General features: G+C 48.8%; 1 protein-coding gene and 1 non-coding gene across 3 annotated transcripts in view; one reads left to right on the top strand and one right to left on the bottom strand.

Moving 5' to 3' along the window:
• Window positions 1–22625, bottom strand: part of fgf11a (fibroblast growth factor 11a) — a 135727-nt gene that overhangs the window by 34114 nt on the left and 78988 nt on the right. For both annotated transcript variants that reach the window (XM_045225856.1, XM_045225857.1), the window contains one exon: window positions 9473–9576. In XM_045225856.1, the coding sequence (XP_045081791.1) occupies window positions 9473–9576 (104 nt within the window). The remainder of the gene's footprint in view (window positions 1–9472; window positions 9577–22625) is intronic.
• trnav-uac lies at window positions 4201–4276 on the top strand. The gene has a single exon. It is a non-coding gene; the product is annotated as a tRNA-Val (tRNA).

The following is a 22625-nucleotide window of genomic DNA, read 5'->3' as shown; positions in this document are numbered from 1 at the left end:
GTCCTTCTCTTTCATAAACGATCGTGACAGAAGATCCCACCAAAATAGGACCAAGCAGCGTGTTCAGGAGCAAACGCCGGGAACTAAACAGGAGGTTACGTTAGTAGATGTCCTCCTCGGTTGGGGGAGAATTACGAAGGAGGAGGCCATCCGCTACCGGAGGGCGATGAATGAGGATGCCCAGGTAGGAGAGGAGAAACGGCGCCAACAGTGCCGACGACGGAGACCCGAGAGGCAACCCCAATACATTTTTTTGGGGGGGGCACACGGTGTGGACGACGAGGCAGCAGGAGGCAGCGACAGGGCGATTCTGCAGGTTAGGAGAGGAGGCCACCAGGTTACGGGGGCTATTGGTCCAGAGGGAGCAGGAGTTATTTGGTCAGAGGGAGGAGCTACAGGAGGCTATAAGGGAGAAGGAGAGTGTAGAGGCACGGCGAGAGGAGCTGGTAGGCAGCAGAAGGAGCGGGGGTTTATAAGGGAACCCAGTCCCGCTCCTCGCACCAAGCAAGTGGTGCGTGTCGCCAGTCCGGTCCGGCCCGTTCCTGATCCCCGCACTAAGCCAGTGGTGCGTGTTCCCAGTACGGCCCGACCCATTCCTGTTTCCCGCACAAGGCCAGTGGTGTGTGTTCCCAGTACGGTCCGGCCCGTTCCTGCTCCCCGCACTAAGCCAGTGGTGCGTGTTCCCAGTACGGCCCGCCCCGTTCCTGCTCCCCGCACTAAGCCAGTGGTGTGTGTTCCCAGTACGGTCCGGCCCGTTCCTGCCCCTCGCACCAAGCCAGTGGTGCGCGTCGCCAGCCCGGCCCGGCCTGTTCCTGCTCCTCGCACCAAGCAAGTGGTGCGTGTCGCCAGTCTGGTCCGGCCCGTTCCTGAACCCCGCACTAAGCCAGTGGTGCGTGTTCCCAGTACGGCCCGACCCGTTCCTGCTCCCCGCACTAAGCCAGTGGTGTGTGTTCCCAGTACGGTCCGGCCCGTTCCTGCCCCGCGCACCAAGCCAGTGGTGCGCGTCGCCAGCCCGGCCCGGCCTGTTCCTGGTCCTCGCACCAAGGAAGTGGTGCGTGTCGCCAGTCCGGTCCGGCCCGTTCCTGAACCCCGCACTAAGCCAGTGGTGCGTGTTCCCAGTACGGTCCGACCCGTTCCTGCTCCCCGCACTAAGCCAGTGGTGCGCGTCGCCAGCCCGGTCCGGCCTGTTCCTGTCCCTCGCACCAAACCGGTGGTGCGCGTCGCCAGCCCGGTCCGGCCTGTTCCTGCTCCCCGCACCAAGCCAGTGGTGCGTGTTGCCAGCCCGGTCCGGCCTGTTCCTGCCCCTCGCACCAAACCGGTGGTGCGCGTCGCCAGCCCGGTCCGGCCTGTTCCTGCCCTTCGCACCAAGCCAGTGGTGCGCGTCGCCAGCCCGGCCCGGCCTGTTCCTGCTCCTCGCACCAAGCCAGTGGTGCGCGTCGCCAGCCCGTTCCGGCCTGTTCCTGTCCCTCGCACCAAGCCAGTGGTGCGCGTCGCCAGCCCGGTCCGGCCTGTTCCTGCCCCTCGCACCAAGTCAGTGGTGCGCGTCGCCAGCCCGGTCCGGCCTGTTCCTGCCCCTCGCACCAAGCCAGTGGTGCGCGTCGCCAGCCCGGTCCGGCCTGTTCCTGCCCCTCGCACCAAGCCAGTGGTGCGCGTCGTCAGCCCGGTCCAGCCCGTTCCTGCTCCCCGCACCAAGTCAGTGGTGCGTGTGTCCAGTCCGGCACGGCCCGTGCCTGTTCCACAGGTGCCTGGTCCGGCACCGGTCAGCTGCTCCACTCCGGAGCCAGAGCAATCCGCTCCACCGGGGTCCAGTCCTGCTCCGGTCAGCGGCTCCACTCCGGAGCCAGAGCAATCCGCTCCACCGGGGTCCGGTCCAACTCCGGTCAGTGGATCCCCTCCGGAGCCAGAGCAATCCGCTCCACCGGGGTCCAGTCCAGCTCCGGTCAGCCGCTCCACTCCGGAGCCAGAGCAGTCCGCTCCACCGGTGCCTGATCCAGCTCCGGTCAGCGGTTCCATTCCGGAGCCAGAGCAGTTCGATCCACCGTCGTCAGGTCCAGCTCCAGTCAGCGGTTCCAGTCCAGACCCAGACGTCAGCTCCTCTCCAGGTTCGGAGTCTCCCACACCAGGGTCCAGACAGGGCTTGGTACGTCCTGGGAGGAAGGAGAGGGGAAGCAGCGCGCCGAGGTCCAGACCAGACCAGGGGCGCAACAGGGAGGTGGAGAGTAAGTGGTGGTCACGCCCGGCCCCTACCCTGTTATGTTTATGTGGCGCGGTCGGAGTCCGCACCTTTGGGGGGGGGTACTGTCACGCCCTGACTCTGAGGACTTGTATTTGTTGAGTCAGGGTGTGTATTTTCTGTGTCGTGTTGTGCTATGTTGATTGTCTATGGTTGATCTAGAATGTGTAGATCTATGTTGGCCGGGGTGGTTCCCAATCAGAGGCAGCTGTAGCTTGTTGTCTCTGATTGGGGACCATACTTAGGCAGCCTTTTGGCACCTGTTAGTTGTGGGATCTTGTTCCGTGTGAGGTATGTTTTGTATGCTACCTTGGACTTCACGTTTCATTTGTTGTTTTGTCGTGTGTTTATTCGTTTAAATAAACATGTATGCTTATCACGCTGCGCCTTGGTCCTTCTCGTTCATAAACGATCGTGACACAATTTATTTCAATTTGTCTTGCTAACTTTAGTAGCAGTAGTTCTATTGTCTACCAGCTCGAGTGTGTAGTTTTCGCTGCAAAGGCTACCAAAAATGTTGTTGACATTTTGTTGAAGAACCCCTTTCATTCTCTGGGGTATGCGGAAAAGGTGCGAATTAAAACCGAGGGTCGACCTCTGCCTGAGATCAGTTTCATGAAGAAGGATGAAAAGGTGAGGACGTTCAATACCAATTGGTATCAAAAGTATAGCTGGTTAACAGGGAGCCTTTCATCAGGGAGCCTTTCATCAAGCCGCCTGTACTGCTGGCCTTGCCTGCTTTTTGGAAAGTCTGAGCCTTGGGCGAAAGGGGGGTACAGTGACCTGAAAAACATCAGATTCAAGCTTCTGGGAAAAAGCTTCATCGATCATGACGATGGTCTGCGTATTCAAACTGCGCAACACAACGAGAAAGTAAGAAGAAACCACTGCGTTTTGGGTCATGCAAGAATTGGCTTTTAGAGGACATGACGAGAGAGAAAGTTCCGCTGACAAGGGCAACTACAAGGAGCTTGCAGCGGTAATTGCACGTTATGATGCTTTACTTGCTGAACATATGGAACTTTCGACTGTCTTTTCTGGGATGTCGAAATCAATTCAGAATTATTTGATAGCTTCCATCTCATCATCCTTTAAAAGTTAGATTATAGAGAGAGGTTGACGCAGCGCATTTTTTTCGCGCGCGCTCAAGTAGGATTTCCACTTTCCTCCGGTATTTATTTAGCAAAAATGATAACACATAATCACTCAGGACAGACACAAGCAAAAAATCATTACATTAATGTTGCAGCAGCCTAGGCCACACCTAAACATTAGAGATCTGACATGCTGCATGGGATGAAAACGAGACGATTTTTCAGTCTGATCAATTGTAGGCTACTAATAAGAGCAGCTGCATACTGTCACGCCCTGGCTCGGGGAACTCTTAAATGTTGAGCCAGGGTGTGGAATTTCTGTTACATTTTCTATGTTTTCGTTCTAGATCGTTTAGATCTATGTTGGCCAGGGTGGTTCCCAAACAGAGGCAGCTGTAGCTCGTTGTCTCTGATTGGGGACCATACTTAGGCAGCCTGTTTTCACTAGTTTATTGTGGGATCTTGTTCTGTAGGGTTTTGTGTATAACCTAGGACTTCACGTATCGTTTGGTATATTGTTTTGGTTCGTGTGTGTACACAAATAAAGAATGTACGCTTATCACGCTGCGCCTTGGTCCGCTTCATATGTTGACGATCGTGACACATACAGCCTATGTGCCCTGTCCATTTGGTCAGGTTAAACTAATTGGTAACGTTATGTATTTACAGTCCATTTGTGTGTCGGGATAAAATATGATTGTGATCAAATTTTGTTTATTTTCAAAATTGGGCTGGCTAGGCTGCCTATACGTTTTCAATCCCAAATTATTAAATGGAATTAATCAATCAACATAATAGTGATGACAAATGTTTTTTATAAAGCCTACTGTTGCATAGGCCTGCATGATGCAAACATGCATATATATATATATAGGCCCTGTGTAGCTCAGTTGGTAGAGCATGGCGCTTACAACGCCAGGGTTGTGGGTTCGATTCCCACAGGGGGCCAGGGGGGCCAGTATGAAAATGTATGCACTAACTGTAAGTCGCTCAGGATAAGAGCGTCTGCTAAATGACTAAAATGTCATGTTTTTTGTTTTTTTTACTAGGCAAGTCAGTTAAGAACAAATTCTTATTTACAATGACAGCCTACACCGGCCAAACCCGGACGACGCTGGGCCAATTGTGCGCCGCCCTATGGGACTCCCAATCACGGCCGGTTGTGATACAGCCTGGAATCGAACCAGGGAGTCTGTAGTGACGCCTCAAGCACAGAGCTGCAGTGCCTTAGACCGCTGCGCCACTCGGGAGCCCAAATGTAATGAACAAGTATAAGGTTGCTGCAGTTTGACAGGGTTTTCAACCCCCCCAGGGCCAGGAGTTGTTTTCAGGAGTTTAAAAAAAAACATGTGACCTTGAAAAACTGGTCCCATCATAGCCCTTATAAAACCTTTTTACAACTGATTAATCACTGTCATACCTTATAGGGTCCAGAGTTTTCCTGGTTAGGTTAACAGATAAGGAAAAACTCTGGGCCCCAGGGGGTGAAAATTGCTCCACCACTCTGGGACCTATGGTGCCACCAGTCTGCTTGCAGTTGTCAGTTATCGTCAGGTATGTGGATGATCAGGGCTTTATTCAGGCATGTTTCTTTGATGTGTCAAGTGGGCGAGATGCGCAGTCTGTGTTTTAACTTTGTGAATTTTGAGATGTCTGACTTTAACTTCATGGAGAAACTTGTTGTTCAAACCTACGATGGCGCAGCTGTAATGGAATGTATCTGCTATTTGTATTTACAGCTAAGTCCCCTCCTGTTCCCTGATTAAGAGGTGATGACCACTCCACTCCACTACCATTGTCAACTCTCTCCTGACATGAACTGAAGCCACGTCTCATGTGCCCCCTCATCCACTGGCACATTGAATGTTTCCTCTCCAAGCACTGTGAGTACCCCTATCAATTTTCTCTTATTACTGTATGTAGAGTCAATAACATACACATACACAAACACAATCACATTATTACACATCAATGATTTTACTCCATGCTTGAACTAACTCATTCTTAGCTCTTTTGTCAAACTGTGTAGTGTGTTGTTATTGGTTTTTGTCTTCCCAGTCAAATCCTGTCCTGCACTGAAGTCAAGCCTCTGAACACCTCAACTCATGCCTCATACCCTGCTGTGATCCCTTCCCAACACTGTATAAGTAGCCCTCTCATTCCCATTCCCCATAATATTGTACTATAAATGTCTTTATTAAATGCTTTAGGTTAAAATAATTAGTCTTTGACGATGTTGGAAACAATTTGTCGTCTCTGTGCGTTCCGCGCCTATACCGTGGGTCTCCCATCCGCCTCCATTTTTTAAGTCACCAGTCTCCACTGATGTGAACGTGTGTGGGTTTTGTGTGAGAAACTGCCACAGCAGCAGCTAGTGTTCAGGTAACTTGAAGTGAGCCTTCCTTCACACTGGGAAAAAAGACTGGGAAAAACAGCTCCCTCTCTTCAAAGGGATTTTCTCTCTCTCTCTTCTGTGCTTCTTTCCCCTGTGAAAATAGGTCACCTTTCTTCTGTCTGGAGAATGCCTGGGTAGTATATCCTCTACAGTTGTGTGTGAGTGTGTGTGCGTGCGTGCGTGCGTGGGTATGTTTGTTCGTATCTGTGTTTGTGTGTGTGTGTGTGGGGGGGGTGTGCATCTTCGTGTGTATCAAAGTGTGTGTGTAGATTGATCCACCGGAAAAAGGCAAGGTGTTTAAAAACTCCACGCCAATCCTCTCTATACCCCAGCTCCTGCAGTATGTAGGCAGTATGTCGACTTTGAAGTGAACGTACAGATCTACTTCAAATAGAAACTCACACACTTTATTTACTTCTTTACATACTAGATAGGAGCATCTCTCTTTCTACCTTACCTCTCCACTCTCCCAGTGTCACACCCTGATCTGTTTCACCGGTCTTTGTGCTTGTCTCCACCCCCCTCCAGGTGTTGCCCATCTTCCCCATTATCCCCAGTGTATTTATACCTGTGTTCTCTGTTTGTCTGTTGCCAGTTCGTTTTGTTTCGTCAAGCCTACCAGCAGTTTTCCCCTTGCTCCTGTTTTTCTCTAGTTTCTGTTTTCTAGTTTTCCAGGATTTGACCATTCTGCCTGCCCTGACCCTGAGCCTGCCTGCCATTCTGTACCTTTTGCCCTTGACCTGTCGTTTGCCTGCCCCCCTGTTTTTGTAATAAACTTTTAACTTTGGAACTGTCTGCATCTGGGTCTTTTCCTGAGCCGTGATAGTACGAACTGGGCATCACGGACCCAGCAGACTCGGACCAGCTCCGCAACGCCATCTCCTCCCAAGAAGCCACAATTGGAAGGCACAAGGAGTTGCTTCGTGGTCTTATGGAAGGGTTCCAGACCTTGGCCGAACGCCATGACCGAGCGTTGAACACATTGCTGGAGCAATTCCGTGGGTTGTCTGTCAGGCAGCCTACCACGACGGTAACCTCCCAGCCCCACAGTAACCTGACTGTTAGCAGCGTGGCCACCCCGGTTTCCCGAGAACCCCGCTTACCTCCCCCGGAACGCTTCGCTGGAGAGTCGGGAACCTGTCGGGCATTTCTCGCTCAGTGTTCTCTCATCATCGACTTGCAGCCCTCCTCCTTCCCCTCGGACTGCTCAAAGATAGCGTACCTCATAACGCTGATGTCTGGGAGGGCTCTCGCCTGGGCTACGGCAGTGTGGGAACAACAGTCAGCCGTATGCTTCAGTCTGGTGGAGTTTGTGGCGGAGGTGAAGGTTTTCAATGATCTATTGTCCGTGAGAGAGGCTGCCCGGAAGTTACTCCAGCTTTGGCAAGACTCCCGCAGTGTGGCAGACTATGCGGTGGCTCTCTGCACGTTGGCAGCTGAGAGTGCCTGGAACCCGGAATCGCTGTTCGACACGTTCCTGCATGGATTAGCGGAGGAAGTTAAGGACGAGCTAGCAGCCCGGGAACTCCCGACGGATCTCCACTCGCTCATCGCATTGACCATCTGGATCGATGGGCGGCTACGGGAACGTAGGAAGTAGAGGAGGTCCAATTCCACTCGCCCACCCAAGGATTCCACCTCGCCTCTGAGGCATCCCGGAAGTCCCCAACGTCTCCGTTGCTGAGAGAACCCAAGGCTACCCGAGTTCCCCCGAGAGTCTCCAAAGTCTGCCAATTCACCTCTTCCCGAGCCGACGCAAATAGGCAGAGCTAGGCTGTCCCCAGACGACCGTCTACACAGGCTTCACACGAAGAGTTGCCTGTATTGCGGGACTACTGGTCATTTTGTGTCCACCTGTCCACTAAAAGACCAGGCTCACCAGTAGGGGGCGAGTACTCTGGTGGGCCATACGAATAACTTTTCCTATCCCCTTACTCGCACCCCTTTCCATGCCATCCTACTGTGGGGGAACCAATCGAAATCTCTCTGGGAACTCATCGACTCTGGGGCCGATGAGAGCTTTATGGACGGTACCCTGGCTTCTGAGTGGCATCCCCACTCAGCCCCTCTCCATTTCCATGGACGTTATAGCGATGGACGGGCGCTCTATAGGCCGGGTCACCCACAATACCACCCCCATCAACCTACGAGTGTCAGGGAACCACAGCGAGGCTATCTAATTCATGCTAATCAAGTCTCCTCAGGTTCCCGTGGTATTGGGATTCTCTTGGCACCAGCAACACAATCCCCTCATTAACTAGACTGCTGGTGCCATCATGGGCTGGAGCCCGTTCTGCCACACCCATTGCCTGAAGTCAGCGCAATGGGCGTGGAAGAGGCTTCCTGGAGGCTCGGAAGTTGCTCCGTACCTCTCCGCCATTCCCGCGGAGTACCAGGACCTCCGGGAGGTTTTCAGTAAGGCCCGGGCCACTTCACTTCCTCCGCACCGACCCTATGACTGCGGGATCGACCTTCTCCCAGGCACCACACCACCCCGGGGACGACTGTACTCTCTGTCGGGTCCAGAGACCAAGGCTATGGTGACCTACATCAAGGACCCACTAGCTGCAGGGTGTATCCGTCCTTCTGCCTCCCCCGCCGGCGCAGGTTTCTTCTTTGTGGAGAAGAGGGACAAAACCTTCAAAGCCCGTGCATCGACTACCGGGGCCTCAACGACATCACGGTGAAGAACTGCTACCCGCTACCACTCATCGCGTCGGCCTTCGAGACGCTCCAGGGGGCCACCATTTTCTCCAAGCTGGACCTGCGGAACGCCTACCACCTGGTGCGGATAAGGGAAGAGGACGAGTGGAAGACTGCCTTCAACACAGCCAGCGGTCACTACGAATATCTGGTCATGCCATTTGGCCTTACCAATCGCTGCTTTATCCACGGTTACAGCACCCTGGCTCCCCCCTGTCTGCACTCACCTCTCCCAAGGTTCCGTTCACGTGGTCCCCAGCTGCTGACCGGTGAAATACCCCTCTTAAAGAGCTGTGTACCAGTACCCAGTTGATCAGCCCAAATGGCACCATATTCCCTATATAGTGCCTTATAGGCCCTGGTCAAAAGTAGTGCATTAGATAGGGAATAGGGTGCCATTTAGAGGGAATAGGTTGCCATTTAGAGGGAATAGGGTGCCATTTAGAGGGAATAGGGTGACATTTAGAGGGAATAGGGTGCCATTTAGAGGGAATAGGGTGCCATTTAGGACGTATACAGTACTGTGCATTAGATTGTCAGATTTGTAGTGACACTGAAAACTATCAATGACTGTTCAGATAATAGAGATAATAACATTAAATGAACTATTTTTCTCTGATCAAGTACTGCATCATCTCTGTGTCTGACAATTTTTTTTATTTTACCAGGTAAGTTGACTGAGAACACGTTCTCATTTACATCAACAACCTGGGAATAGTTACAGGGGAGAGGAGGGGGGATGAATGAGCCAATTGGAAGCTGGGGATGATTAGGTGGCCATGATGGTATGAGGGCCAGATTGGGAATGAATCACTAACATGATAGTATAGTACAGTAAGCAATGGGAAATAAGTGTTGTGTAGGTATACTGAGACGGTTGTACACACTGCTATAACAACAGTACAGGTGATAATGTGTAGACTGTTATTGAGGTATATTCTGCTATAACTTCATAAGAGGTTGCCGTACCGAAGTGTAGAGATGTTATAACTATAGTATAAGTGGTATCTATAGTGTTATAACGTTATTAATAATTGGTTGCCGTACCGAAGTGTAGAGGTATCCATCGCTGTTCATCCCAATGTAGAGACCTGTCTTAGTGCTCTGGATGGCTACTATCCTCAGGCCCACAGGAATCAAGTTGAACTGCACTGCAAAACAGACACAAGGACAAGAAATAGAGGGAGGGAGGGAGGGAGGGGTGGAGAGGGAGAGAGGTGTTAGAGCAATCTGCCCCTGTTGTTTCTTTCTAAAACATTCTCAGTGAACTCAGTGTTTGAAAAATACAATTATAGCCTCCTCTCGTTTCATTCCTCCCTCCATCCGTCAGAGGGGCAGAGAGGAAGAGAGGCAGAGTCTAGCTTTTAGAGCCGCAGCCTTCAGCGTGCCCTTCTGGCACAAATAACTAAATCCCCCCCGATTAACAGGTAGCCTAGTGGTTAGACCTTTGGGCCAGTAACCAAAAGGTCGCTTATTCAGGTGAAAAATCTGTTGATGTACCCTTGAGCAAGGCACTAAACCACAATTGGCTCCAGGGTCGCCCTACTACTATGGTTGACCCTGTAAAACAACACATTTCATTGCACCTATCCGGTGTATGTGACAATAAAACATATTTTCTTCTGTTTGAGGAAGGAGAGAGGGAGAAATAGGAGAGAGAGCGAGAAGGAGAGAGAGAGAGAAGGAGATAGAAAGAGGGGAGAGAGAGAGAGGAGACGGAGAGGGAAAGAGAGAGGAGACAGAGGGAACGAGAGAGAGGAGAATGAGAGGGGGAGAGAGAACAGAAGGCTTTATGCCTCTGGAATACATTACTGAGGACACCTCTTAAAAATGTGCATAATTAATCTTTAACAACACTGTAAACACCATATTTTCATTATTTTTAGTGCAGTTCAGTGCATCTCCTCTATTTTGAACCTTGGGTTTTTAATGTGGGGGGGGGGGATACACTAAGTAACATGTTAACTTGAGTGATATTGACAAAATGCCCCTCGGCTACACAACACTGCGGGAGCCATGCAGATTTTAAACTGACGCTTGAAAGCATTGCGGCGACCGCTGCCATGACAGCCAAAGACCTCAATGACTGCCCTCGAAGGTCCTAAAAGGTCCCCAAAAAACAGCCAGGAATAGTAGCTTTGAATAGGCCGTTCAATTAGTCAGTTTAGAAATGAAAAAACAACAACCAGCCAGGAATAGCAGCTTTAAATAGGCCGTTCAATAGTCAGTTTAGAAATGGAAAAACAACGGCAAGCACAAGTATCAGCCACCAACTGCTTTCGTCTAATAGAGTTTTCTCGCTGAAAGAAAGAGAGTGATAATGGAATGGGTGGTGAAAGTGTGCAGGCTGCTCTCACTCCCCCTCCCTCTCCCTCTCCCTCTCTCTCTAGGCCCTGCTTTTATTTGTTCTATCGATCCCTGAATCTCAACCAGGCCGTTTCGCAAATGAACATGGTGTCACTGAAGACCACAGAGAAGGTGACAAATAGAAGAGCACACACAGTCCCTCTTTCTCTCTCTCACTCACTCACACATAGAATATATAGTACCCCCTCCTCTCCATGGAGTCTATGACCCTCTGTAACCCTGGCCACTGCGACAGACAGCACACACAATCCTTTCTCTCGCTCGCTCTCTCTTCCTTTCTCTCTCATTTTGACCATTCTCTCACCTGTATCTTTCTTTCGCTCTCCCCTTCCCTCGCTTTTCTCCAATCTCCTCTCTTTAACCATTTGCTCTCTCTCTCTCTCTCTCTCTCTCTCTCTCTCTCTCTCTCTCTCTCTCTCTCTCTCTCTCTCTCTCTCTCTCTCTCTCTCTCTCTCTCTCTCTCTCTCTCTCTCTCTCTCTCTCTCTAAGTATTCAGACCCCTCCACATTTTGTTGTGTTACAAAGTGGGATTAGAATAGATTTAATTGTCATTTATTTGTCAACGATCTAGACAAAATACTCTAATGTCAAAGTGTTAAAATCGGTTTAAAAAAAGTTATGAAAAATAAAACAAGATACACTACATGACCAAAAGTATGTGGACACCTGCTTGCCGAACATATCATTCCAAAATCATGGGCATTAATATGGAGTTGGTTCCCCTTTGCTGCTATAACAGCCTCCACTCTTCTGGGAAGGCTTTCCACTAGATGTTGGAACATTGCTGCGGGGACTTGCTTCCATTCAGCCACGAGCATTAGTGAGGTCGGGCACTGATGTTGGCCGATTAGTCCTGGCTCGCAGTCTGCGTTCCAATTCATCCCAAAGGTGTTCGATGGGGTTGAGGTCAGGGCTCTGTGCAGGCCAGTCAAGTTTTTCCACACCGTTCTCGACAAACCATTTCTGTATGGACCTCGCTTTGTGCCTGGGGGCATTGTCATGCTGAAACAGGAAAGGGCCTTCCCCAAACTTTTGCCACAAAGTTGGAAGCACAGAATCGTCTAGAATGTTATTGTATGTTGTAGCGTTAAGACTTCCCTTCACTGGAACTAAGGGGCCTAGCCCCAGACCTATTCCTCCTCCAACAAACCTTACAGTTGGCACGATGCATTGGGGCAGGTAGCGTTCTCCTGGCATCCGCCAAACCCAGATTAGTCCGTTGGACTGCCAAATTTCACATACTGAGGTATTGTGTGTAGGCCAGTGACAAAAAAAATCTAAATGTAACCCATTTTAAATGCAGGCTGTAACAACAAAATGTGGAAAAAGTCTAGGGGTGTGAATACTTTCTGAAGATACTGTATCTATCTCCCACTTTCCTATTACTCCCTGCCTCCCTCGCTCCTTACCCTCTCCTTACTTTCTCCTAATTATGTTCTGTTCCGCTCTTCCAGGCATCAGGCAGAGAGGTGCGTCAGTCCATCCCCCTATCCCTCTATGAGAGTGAGAGTTAGTCCTCCTTTCTCTCTCCATGAAAGGTGTCTCTCTTTCTAATCATATGGATTACAGCAGATAATAGGTCAGCCTGCCATCTCTCTTCCCCTTCCTCTTCTCTTCTCTTTTTTCCCCTCTCCCCTCTTTCTTTCTCAAGACGCTCGGTGTGGCGCTGGGGAGACTGCTAGATTAATTAAAGTTGTTAGAGTAAGAGACGGAGGGAGGGAGGGAGAGAAAGAGAGAGAGATAGAGACGGAGGGGGAGAGAGATGGGGAGAGGGGGCTTTGCCGAATCAACCCCAGCATGGAAGACATGGAGGTGACGGAGGAAGGGGAGATGGATGGAAGGCATGGAGGAGAGGGAGGAAGGGGTGATGGATGGAAGGCATGGAGGAGAGGGAGGAAGGGGTGATGGATGGAAGGCATGGAGGAGAGGGAGGAAGGGGCGATGGATGGAAGGCATGGAGGAGAGGGAGGAAGGGGCGATGGATGGAAGGCATGGAGGAGAGGGAGGAAGGGGTGATGGATGGAAGGCATGGAGGAGAGGGAAGAAGGGGCGATGGATGGAAGGCATGGAGGAGAGGGAGGAAGGGGCGATGGATGGAAGGCATGGAGGAGAGGGAGGAAGGGGCGATGGATGGAAGGCATGGAGGAGAGGGAGGAAGGGGCGATGGATGGAAGGCATGGAGGTGACGGAGGAAGTGGCGATGGATGGAAGGCATGGAGGAGAGGGAGGAAGGGGCGATGGATGGAAGGCATGGAGGAGAGGGAGGAAGGGGCGATGGATGGAAGGCATGGAGGAGAGGGAGGAAGTGGCGATGGATGGAAGGCATGGAGGAGAGGGAGGAAGGGCAGATGGATGGAAGGCATGGAGGAGAGGGAGGAAGGGGAGATGGATGGAAGGCATGGAAGAGAGGGAGGAAGGGGCGATGGATGGAAGGCATGGAGGAGAGGAGAGGCCGTCAGTGGTCTTACTGAATATGTTGTGCTGTATTGAGCCTGAGAACAGGAGGATTAGCTGCCTATGTCATGGAGAGAGTTCAACACATGGACAGGAAGTAGAGGGACTACAAGTAGATGAAATAGAGGAAGTATTGCTCGTTCTCAACTTCCTGTTTGGCAGGACGGGTGAGAGAGACATGGGCATCCGCATCTAAAATGACACCCTTTTACCTCATGTAGTGTATTATGTTTGGCCCGAGCACTCAGGAATCAATGAATGTAAGGATTTACGGATTACTTGAGTAACGTAAAATGTATTACTTTTGAGTTCCTATGATACGAGTGAGACGTTCTCCCATTTCTATAGCAGTGAGTTTCTCCATGTTTTACATATAAACTGAGTCCCAAATGGCTCCCTATTCCCTATGGGCCCTGCTGGTCAAAAGTAGTGCACTATGTAGGGAATAGGCTGCCATTTGGGAAGCAGACGTAGTGGCCGTATCCTAATACCCATACTTGCGTCCTAAATAGTAGGCCATTTGAGTATGCGAAAAAACGGATTTTAATAGTATGTGACGTTTCGAAAATCGAGTATACTTTAAATGCCTGGATGTCATACTCATTTGACAACAGCTGATTAGCTAGATATGGGGATGTACTACAGAAATCAACGAATAGCGGAAAACAACGCTATCACGCATGACGCATTCTCAGTATGTGAAAATAAAATGAGTTATAGTATGTGAATGTTCTTAAATCAAGTATGGTTTAAATGCCAGGATGTTATAGTTATTTCGGCTCTTCATCTAGTAGAATTCAATTCACACTTTTCCACAGTGCATTGGAAGAGGTGGGCTGCGAGTGATAGTGCCTAGTTCTCTTCAAGTAGCCAAACAACAAAATTAGGTTACTTAATTGGGAAGATGCCGAATAGCGAAGCTTCTGTGGTGGTGTTCAAATGTAGGCTAAGTAGTTTTTGTTCTCCTTAAAATGAACACGAGTATTGCATGGTAGGCTACATCTTTGAAAACTGAAGTTTCTTATTTATTTTTTAAAGTGGATTTCAGTTTTTTCATTGAAAAGTGTTCCTTCGACAGAGCTTTTAAACTAAATACTAAACCATCTTTTGATTTCTGAATGTGTCGGCACCGGGTATTCGGGATGTGGCTGCATTATTGATGGTTAATCAGGCCTTTTGATTTGAGCAAAGTTTTGTAGGCTACCTATTTAATTATTAAATGTATGGATCAAGCCTTAGCAGTCATTCTGATCTCGTTCCCAATGATCAGTGCTTTAGATTATTATGTTGCTGTCCAGCGGTTCTGAATTTGCGATGCACCCGACTGTCAGTTTTTTTTGTGCAATAGCCTTTTGATTTGAACATTTGAAAAGTTTTGGTGTGTACTAGGCTATGTTATTTAATTTATATATGTTACAGCACTTTGGTTTCACTAGTAAATATGTTGAAATGGACCAAATTATCTGTCTATTCAGAGTTTAGAGAAATTAATCGAATTGGAAATGAGCTATTATCAAGCTGGTTAATGCGATGCGTGTCTGTTGAATTTGGAAAATTCCACCTGAACTCGGCCAGTCAGGAGCCGCTACTGCGTTGCAGCTGTGGCATACTGCATCATTTTTACTAAACGGTATGTACTAGAAAGTATGCAGTTTAAGTATGTAGGCCGCTAGTATGGGTATTCGGACATAGCCAGTAAATCACTGTTAAGGGCTAGTATGGGTATTCGGACATAGCCAGTAAATCACTGTTAAGGGCTAGTATGGGTATTCGGACATAGCCTGTAAATCACTGTTAAGGGCTAGTATGGGTATTCGGACATAGCCTGTAAATCACTGTTAAGGGCTTGGGTGATAAACATGTTATTGAAGTACAGTGTCATACTCTTCTGATGTTCAACCCTATCTGGTTGTCACTCATCTCTCATCGCCATGGCAATACTACTGTAAGGGATTAGAGTTAGCTGGATGGCTCACTCCACCATCAGATCAGATCAACAGGAAGAGGATAGGGGTCACGAGAGGTCAAATACTATTGAGACCACAAGCCATCTACCCATACCTCTCTTTTTAGAACATATAATAACAAATATATTTGTATTATCTTCTCAATTTCTCTCTATGTCCATCCATCTACTCTCCCTCTCGCTCCCCACCAACTCACACTACCTTTAAACTCTATATACAGTGTGGAGAACAAGTATTTGATACACTGCCGATTTTGCAGGTTTTCCTACTTACAAAGCATGTAGAGGTCTGTAATTTTTATCATAGGTACACTTCAACTGTGAGAGACGGAATCTAAAACAAAAATCCAGAAAATCACATTGTATGATTTTTAAGTAATTAATTTACATTTTATTGCATGACATAAGTATTTGATACATCAGAAAAGCAGAACTTAATATTTGGTACAGAAACCTTTGTTTGCAATTACAGAGATCATACGTTTCCTGTAGGTCTTGACCAGGTTTGCACACACTGCAGCAGGGATTTTGGCCCACTCCTCCATACAGAACTTCCCAGATCCTTCAGGTTTCGGGGCTGTCGCTGGGCAATACGGACTTTCAGCTCCCCTCCAAAGATTTTCTATTGGGTTCAGGTCTGAGACTGGCTAGGCCACTCCAGGACCTTGAGATGCTTCTTACGGAGCCACTCCTTAGTTGCCCTGGCTGTGTGTTTCGGGTCGTTGTCATGCTGGAAGACCCAGCCACGACCCATCTTCAATGCTCTTACTGAGGGAAGGAGGTTGTTGGCCAAGATCTCGCAATACATGGCCCCATCCATCCTCCCCTCAATACGGTGCAGTTGTCCTGTCCCCTTTGCAGAAAAGCATCCCCAAAGAATGATGTTTCCACCTCCATGCTTCACGGTTGGGATGGTGTTCTTGGGGTTGTACTCATCCTTCCTCTTTCTCCAAACACAGCGAGTGGAGTTTAGACCAAAAAGCTCAGTTTTTATCTCATCAGACCACATGACCTTCTCCCATTCCTCCTCTGGATCATCCAGATGGTCATTGGCAAACTTCAGACGGGCCTGGACATGCGCTGGCTTGAGCAGGGGGACCTTGCGTGCGCTGCAGGATTTTAATCCATGACGGCGTAGTGTGTTACTAATGGTTTTCTTTGAGACTGTGGTCCCAGCTCTCTTCAGGTCATTGACCAGGTCCTGCCGTGTCGTTCTGGGCTGATCCCTCACCTTCCTCATGATCATTGATGCCCCACGAGGTGAGATCTTGCATGGAGCCCCAGACCGAGGGTGATTGACCGTCATCTTGAACTTCTTCCATTTTCTAATAATTGCGCCAAAAATTGTTGCCTTCTCACCAAGCTGCTTGCCTATTGTACTGTAGCCCATCCCAGCCTTGTGCAGGTCTACAATTTTATCCCTGATGTCCTTACACAGCTCTCTGGTCTTGGCCATTGTGGAGAGGTTGGAGTCTGTTTGATTGAGTGTGTGGACAGGTGTCTTTTATACAGGTAACGAGTTCAAACAGGTGCAGTTAATACAGGTAATGAGTGGAGAACAGGAGGGCTTCTTAAAGAAAAACTAACAGGTCTGTGAGAGCCAGAATTCTTACTGGTTGGTAGGTGATCAAATACTTATGTCATGCAATAAAATGCAAATTAATTACTTAAAAATCATACAATGTGATTTTCTGGATTTTGGTTTTAGATTCCGTCTCTCACAGTTGAAGTGTACCTATGATAAAAATTACAGACCTCTACATGCTTTGTAAGTAGGAAAACCTGCAAAATCGGCAGTGTATCAAATATTTGTTCTCCCCACTGTACCTGCCTCTGTCTGTCTGTCTGTCTGTCTGTCTGTCTGTCTGTCTGTCTGTCTGTCTGTCTGTCTGTCACTCTGTATGTATTTAACCTGACTATTCCTTTAGTGCTGTTGTTTCCCTCTCTCTAGTTCTCTCATTCAATCCCCTCTTCTCCTTGTCTTTCATTCTCCCTCCTGCGAAGCTAATATCTCATTTTTTTACTCCTCTCTCTCTCTCTCTCTCTCTCTCTCTCTCTCTCTCTCTCTCTCTCTCTCTCTCTCTCTTGTCTCTCTGCTGAAACTGAAAAGAGGATGTCAGCCTGGACCAATCCCTAAACTGAGAGAGATTAATACATGTTTTTCGCAGCAGGAATTAGAGGGGATAACATTTCAGGGAATCAAGCTGACAGGACCTTATGGCTTTCTGATGAGATTTCCATTCCCCCTGCTCCTCCGGATGGATGGAGATCTCCAAAGCAGGCAAAATCCATTGACACCACCCTTTCAAACCCAATATCTCACTTTCTTGTCTTCCTCTGCAACTCTCTGGATCTGTTTTTCTCTCTCAGCCACCCTCTTGTAAACTTATCTCGCAACCTCTCACCCCTCCTCCCCACTCCACCTGTCTCCCCCCCTCTATCCCATCTCCCCCACCTTCTCCCCTCTCCCCCTGTCTCCCCCCTCTCCTGCTCTTCTCCCCTCTCCCCCCTCTCCTGCTCTTTTCTCCTCTCCCCCTGTCTCCCTCTTCTCCCCTCTCCCCCAGTCTCCACCCCTCATCCATGTCCATCAGGTGGGAGGTCTGGCTCTCTTACACACACATTCATGTCACCGTGACAACCCACTGGTCAGTCCAGCTGGACAGAGAAGAGGAGTCCAAACTCTCCCTCCCTCCATCCATCTCTCCCTCCCTTTTCCCTCATTACCCCTATTACATAACCATCTGAAAGAGAGAGGGGAGAGAGGGGGAGGGGGAGGGGGGGGGGGGCAGCCAGCCTCGTACCTCCCACCAGAGGGAGGAGACAGTGATTGAACGGCCATCAGTGGCTCGCCAGCTGCTTCTTTGGCAGCTCAGTCCCTCCTCTCTCGCCTCTCTTTCTCTCCTATTTCTCTCATCTCTCATCCCTCCCCTCTCTCCCTGTTCTCTCTGTTCCTCTGCTCGGTTCCCTCCTTTCCCCCAGACCTCTACAGTCATAGAGAAAGAAAATAAGCGTTCTCCCCCAGATGAGAGCAGAGGGGTTGAATCAAGACATAGGTGATGGGGGTGGATGTATACCCCCATCCCCCCTTTCCCTCCTGGGTGTGTGCTGGTCCCTGTGGCCCGACCCGTAAGGGGGCTTTGGGGGAAAGTTCCCATGGCTGAGGCCGGGGGCTGGGTCTATGTGCCCAGGGCTGGGGGCTGGGTCTATGTGCCCAGGGCTGGGGGCTGGGTCTATATGCCTAGGGCTGTGGGCTGGGTCTATGTGCTGAGGGCTGGGGCTTTGTGCCCAGGGCTGGGGGCTGGGTCTATGTGCCCAGGACTGGGGCCTTGTGTCAGGGGGCTGGGGGTGGAAGTTCCCAGGGCGGGGACTGAATGCCGGGGGCCGCATTGATCGATCTGACAGGACGGCGTTAGTAAAATTAGCAATTAACTGGCAGGGCGGTGCAGCCTCAGTGTGTAATACGCCTGGCCAGGGGCCAAACACCCAGGGGCCTCCGCCAACAACAGCCTCTCTACTTAATTGTCAGAGTGAGGGAGGGAGGGAGGGATGCATCCCATCCCAGTGTCCTTTGACAACTTCCAACGGTCAAATGTTTCTGTGTGTGTGTGTATGTGTGTGTTCGTTGAACATATGTTACGTCTAGATCTGTCTGTGTATTTGTTTGTGGGAGTGTGTATATTGAATGAATGTGTTATGTCTAGTGTGTGTGTGCGTACGTGCATGCATGCGTATGTGTGTGAAAGAAACGTGTGTGTCCTGTTAGTAGAGACTGGAGGGGAGGGCAGGGGAAGCCTGGGTAGGCCTGGTCCATCAGAACACTCCAGACTCTGGTGGGTGTGTCCATAATGGCACCCTGTTCCCTACATACTGCACTATGTCTTATGGAACCTGGTCAAAAGTAGTGTACAGTAATGGGAATATGGTGCCATTTGGGAGGCAGCTTGTCCTCCTTAATTATTTATCTCAATTTGCTGCTGATTTGGCCCTTTACTGACTGGCTTCAGCATACTCCGCAGTGAGGTGCATAATTACACACACACACACACACACACGCATGCAAACACACACACAAACAAAACACATGGACATGCACGCAGGCACACACACACACACGCATGCATGTAAACACACGTGCCCACACACACTTTTTTAGTAGAGGTCAGGGAACAAGTTGGGGTCCCACCCTGGGACTGATGGGAGAGAGAGAGGCAGATGGAGAGAGAAAGAGAAGGGGAGAGAGGGTGAGGAGGGTACACTGTAGCGAGACAGAGAAAGCTAGGCAGGTCCCTCAGCCACTCAGAACCATAGTTGTGTTGTGTATGAGTGGAATCTCTGCTCCCTCCATAGGGAGAAGGCCTGTAATTCTGTTCTGGGCTACAGTAAATACAAAGGAGCTATTCCAGACCTCGAACATACATGCTCAAACACATACACAAACAGATGCACACACACACAAAACACTAATTTAGCATATTTGGTATTCTGTGCAGTGGGGTAGATGATTATGCCATTGTGATGTCAATCACTCAACAATTCTACCGTGCTGTGGGAATGAATAAATAATCTGCCTTGAATGAAAAGTGAACGATCTCTCTCTCTCTCTCTCTCTCTCTCTCTCTCTCTCTCTCTCTCTCTCTCTCTCTCTCTCTCTCTCTCTCTCTCTCTCTCTCTCTCTCTCTCTCTCTCTCTCTCTCTCTCTCTCTCTCTCTCTCTCTCTCTCTCTCTCTCCTCACAGTAACAGTAGGCCTGATGTAAGGATTGATAGAATTATAGTTGTTATCAAATATACCGTAACTCACAAACACTTCACAGTTGTCCTCTAGTCTCTGAATAAACTTAATACCCCAACCGGGACCTGTTATGGTATGCAGTGATTTACTGTGTATACTGTACCTACCTAAAAAGCATCCACACTGGCTAAAGGGAGTTGTACAATATATTTTACATTCACAAACTTTTATGCAATAACTATACCTGTCTAAAAAGACGTACTGTCGAAAAATTCCCACTGTGCCTATAGAGTTTTATATTTCCATATTTCAGTACAAACTCTGGAGAGTTACATGGCATTACGTAATGGCCCCCAACATTACATCCCCCCTTTGAGAAACGAACAGCATGTGCTGCATAACACTAGATAATCACAGTGCCTTGGGATCTACAGTAACCATGACTTTCCTCATTACAAATTCTGCTATCATTACACCTTTTTTAGTGAGGTGTTTCACTGCAAGGTATTTTAAGATAAGGCATTTTTCTGTAAAGTATTTTACGATAAGGTATTTCACTGTAAAGTAGTGTATCGTGCGGCATCAACACATAGGGGATATCCCATAATGTTCTATTGATCTGTTGTATGAGAGCCCAGTGGTCCCAGAGTATGTTATGCTCAGTGATCACCCAGGTTGAAAACCCTATCCTCCTTCAAAATAAAAGTCCTAACATAATCAAATGTCACATTATAATGATCTGGTACAGGAGAGCCCAGTGGGCCCATTTAGGGCCCTAGAGGAAGGAGGTACTGTATGTTCTGGTCAGTGATCCTCCAGGTGAAAGCCCTGACTTGGGGAGGAGAGGTGGGTAATTAACACAGCAGGAAAACTACTGAGCTGGGGCTGACTAAAATGCTACCCGGGGAGTGAAGTTTCCCCTACTTACAAATCTAGGATCTGCTTCCCCTCCCCCAATCCTAACCTTAACCATTAGTGAGGAAAATGCTAAACCGACCCAAGATCAGCGTGTTCAACCTACACCTGGATAATTGACCCAGCAGGAAGACTATTCTCTGGGTCTGACTACCGTGCTCTTGGAGAAGATCTGTGAGGAACCAGAGCCATGTGGCTAACAGGGAGAAAGTGTATTTTTTTATGACACACCAGATGGGCAGACAGGGGGACAGCAGACAGTCAGACACAGAAAGACAGGTGTGAGACTTACTGAAAGGTTGTAGGGACAGCGAACACAGACAAACAAACAGACAGACAGGTGTGAGACTTACAGAAGGACAGTAGGGTTATACAGACAGACAGACAGGTGTGAGACTTACAGAAGGACAGCAGGGTTATAGAGACAGACATAGAGTGGCTTGCGAAAGTATTCACCCCCTTGGCATTTTTCCTATTTTGTTGCCTTACAACCTGGAATTAAAATTGATTTTTGGGGGGTTTATATCATTTGATTTACACAAAATGCCTACCACTTTGAAGATGCAAATTATGTTTTATTATGAAACAAACCAAAAAACTGAAAACTTGAGCGTGCATAACTATTCACCCCCCCAAAGTCAATACTTTGTAGAGCCACCTTTTGCAGCAATTACATCTGCAAGTCTCTTGGGGTATGTCTCTATAAGCTTGGCACATCTAGCCACTGGGATTTTTGCCCATTCTTCAAGGCAAAACTGCTCCAGCTCCTTCAAGTTGGATAGGTTCTGCTGGTGTACAGCAATCTTTAAGTCATACGACAGATTCTCAATTGGATTGAGGTCTGGGCTTTGACTAGGCCATTCCAAGACATTTAAATGTTTCCCCTTAAACCACTCAAGTGTTGCTTTAGCAGTATGCTTAGGGTCATTGTCCTGCTGGAAGGTCAACCTCCGTCCCAGTCTCAAATCTATGGAAGACTGAAACAGGTTTTCCCTGTATTTAACACCATCCATCATTCCTTCATTTCTGACCAGTTTCCCAGTCCCTGGCGATGAAAAAGATGGTGTTCTCAGGGTGATGAGAGGGGTTGGGTTTGCGCCAGACGTAGCGTTTTCCTTGATGGCCAAAAAGCTCAATTTTTGTCTCATCTGACCAGAGTACCTTCTTCCATATGTTTGGGGAGTCTCCCACATGACTTTTGGCGAACACCAAACATGTTTGCTTATTTTTTTCTTTAAGCAATGGCTTTTTTCTGGCCACTCTTCTGTAAAGCCCAGCTCTGTGGAGTGTACGGCTTAAAGTGGTCCTATGGACAGATACTCCAATCTCCACAGTGGAGCTTTGCAGCTCCTTCAGGGTAATCTTTGGTGTCTTTGTTGCCTGTCTGATTAATGCCCTCCTTGCCTGGTCCGTGAGTTTTGGTGAACGGCCCTCTCTTGGCAGGTTTGTTGTGGTGCCATATTCTTTCCATTTTTTAATAATGGATTTAATGGTGCTCCGTGGGATGTTCAAAGTTTCTGATATTTTTTTATAACCCAACCCTGATCTGTACTTCTCCACAACTTTTTCCCTGAACTGTTTGGAGAGCTCCTTGGTCTTCATGGTGCCGCTTGCTTGGTGGTGCCCCTTGCTTAGTGGTGTTGCAGACTCTGGGGCCTTTCAGAACAGGTGCATATACAGTGAGGGGAAAAAAAGTATTTGATCCCCTGCTGATTTTGTACGTTTGCCCACTGACAAAGACATGATCAGTCTATAATTTTAATGGTAG

The sequence above is a fragment of the Coregonus clupeaformis genome, chromosome 16, assembly GCF_020615455.1.
Source record: "Coregonus clupeaformis isolate EN_2021a chromosome 16, ASM2061545v1, whole genome shotgun sequence".
Taxonomy (NCBI): domain Eukaryota; kingdom Metazoa; phylum Chordata; class Actinopteri; order Salmoniformes; family Salmonidae; genus Coregonus; species Coregonus clupeaformis.
Note: the sequence above shows the minus strand (reverse complement) of the source record. Positions and strands in the feature narration are given on the sequence as shown.